Source organism: Cebus imitator, unplaced genomic scaffold (assembly GCF_001604975.1).
Source record: "Cebus imitator isolate Cc_AM_T3 unplaced genomic scaffold, Cebus_imitator-1.0 Scaffold266, whole genome shotgun sequence".
Taxonomy (NCBI): domain Eukaryota; kingdom Metazoa; phylum Chordata; class Mammalia; order Primates; family Cebidae; genus Cebus; species Cebus imitator.
Window position 1 is genome coordinate 2,005,220 of NW_016107581.1, and position 2,232 is coordinate 2,007,451.

At 54.7% G+C, this 2,232-nt stretch overlaps 1 protein-coding gene across 1 annotated transcript in view; it reads left to right on the top strand.

Moving 5' to 3' along the window:
- SULT2B1 (sulfotransferase family 2B member 1) overlaps positions 1–2,232 on the top strand; it is a 47,476-nt gene that overhangs the window by 35,725 nt on the left and 9,519 nt on the right. Inside the window, exons 4-5 of the mRNA XM_037728513.1 lie at positions 472–598; positions 1,925–1,952. Coding sequence (XP_037584441.1) covers positions 472–598; positions 1,925–1,952 — 155 coding nt within the window. The remainder of the gene's footprint in view (positions 1–471; positions 599–1,924; positions 1,953–2,232) is intronic.

Below are 2,232 nucleotides of genomic sequence, written 5' to 3' on the forward strand. Positions count from 1 at the left end.
TTTTTAGTAGAGATGAGGTTTCACCGTGTTGGCCAGGCTGGTCTCAAACTCCTGACCCCAGGTAATCCACCCACCCCGGCCTCCTAAAATGCTGGGATTACAGGCGTGAGCCACAGCACCTGGCCTACAAGACCTTGTTTCTAAAAAATAAGAGCAGGCTGGGCACGGTGGCTCATGTCTGTAATCCCAGCACTTGGGAGTCCGAGGCGGGCAGATCACTTGAGTTCAGGAGGCTGAGGCAGCAGAATCGCTTGAACCCGGGAGGTGGAGTTTGCAGTGAGTCAAGACCCCATCATTGCACTCCAACCTGAGCGACAGAGTGAGACTCCATCTCAAAAAAAAAAAGAGTCTGCCCAGAGTCCTTCCTGCTTCAGGGTCAGAAGAGAGGGGGCGCAAGGGCAGGAAGCCTCAGGGGCCAGGGGCCTGCCTGTGTCTGACGCCTTCTCCCCTCACCCCATCATCTGCACGCAGGTGATCTACATGGGCCGGAACCCCCGGGACGTCATGGTCTCCCTCTATCATTACTCCAAGATCGCTGGACAGTTAAAGGACCCGGGAACGCCCAACCAGTTCCTGCGGGACTTCCTCAAAGGCGAAGGTGAGGACAGGGCAGAGTGGGGCTGGAGGGCTGGGAAGGAGCCCCCAGAGGACCCAGATGGGCAGAGGGACAGAGGAGGGGCAAGAAAGGGAGAGAGGCAGAGACAGGGTGTCAAAAGGGGCGGCAGAGACAGAGAGCAGGCGACCAGGAGATGCAGAGACGGAAGGAGAGACTGAGAGACACAGGACAAGCAGGGGACAGAGAAGAGGAGACAGAGACAGGGAGACACACAAATGCAGAAAGACTGAGACAGGGCAACAAAAAGAGACAGGGAGCCAGGCACTGTGGCGGCTCACACCCGTAATCCCAGCACTTTGGGAGGCCAGGGCGGGCGGATCATCTGAGGTCATGAGTTTGAGACCAACTTGACTACTGTGGAGAAACCCTGTCTCTATTAAAAACATAAAATTAGCCAGGTGTGGTGGCGCATACCTGTAATCCCAGCTACTTGGGAGACTGAGGCAGAAGAATCGCTTGAGCCTGGGAGGCGGAGGTTGCAGTGAGCAGAGATCTCACCATTACACTGCAGCCTGGGCAACAAGAGCAAAACTTTATCTCAAAAAAAAGACGGGCCCAGTGCAGTGGCTCACACCTGGAATCCCAGCACTTTGGGAGACAGAGGCAGGCAGATCACTTGAGGTCAGTAGTTCAAAACCAGCCTGGCCAACATGGTGAAACCCCATTTCTATTAAAAATACAAAAATTAGCCAGGCATCGTGGCACATGCCTGTAATCCCAGCTACTCAGTAGGCTGAAGTGGGAAGCTCGCTTGATTCCATGGGGGCGGTTGCAGTGAGCAGAGATTGCGCTACTGCACTCCAGCCTGGACAACAGAGTGAGACCCTGTCTCAAAAATATTAAATAAACAGGCCTGGGGCAGTGGCTCATGCCTGTAATCCCAACACTTTGGGAGGCTGAGGTGGGCGGAGCAGGAGGCCAGGAGTTTAAGACCTGCCTGGCCAAGAGACTAGCCTGGCCAATACAGTGAAACCCCGTCTCTACTAAAAACACAAAAATTAACCAAGTGTGGCGGTGGGAGCCTGTAATCCCAGCTACGCAGGAGGCTGAGGCAGAAGAATTGCTTGAACCCGGGAGGCAGAGGTTACAGTGAGCCAAGATCGCACAATGACACTCCAGCCTGGGCGAGAGGGCAAGACTCCCACTCAAAAAATAAATAAATAAATAAGAATTAAAAATAAAAAGAGATAAGGAAATAAATGCAGAAAGAGAGACGGAGTCAGAGACAAGGAAACAGAAGGACACGGGTCCCAGGTACTGAGAAAGGCAGGGGCCCTCGGCCACCTGTTCCTTTCTCTGCTGCTGTAGGAGACCCTACCTTTGGCGGGAAATCCAGGTGTGCGGAGGAGGGGGACTGGATGGACAGATAGACCAGGGCCCCCCAAGACGGGCAACCGGGGAGAAGCAGGTTGGAAGAGCCCTGAACTTGGTGGAGATGTGGGGGCCTAGGGGGGCGCGCCCAGCTGTCTTAAGCAGGTGTGGTGGCGAACGCCTGGCTAGTCGGTAGGCTGAGGCAGGAGAATCTCTTGAACCCGGGACACAGAGGTTTCAGTGAGCTGAGATCGCGCCACCACACCCCAGCCTGGGCGACAGAGTGAAACTCCGTCTCAAAAAAA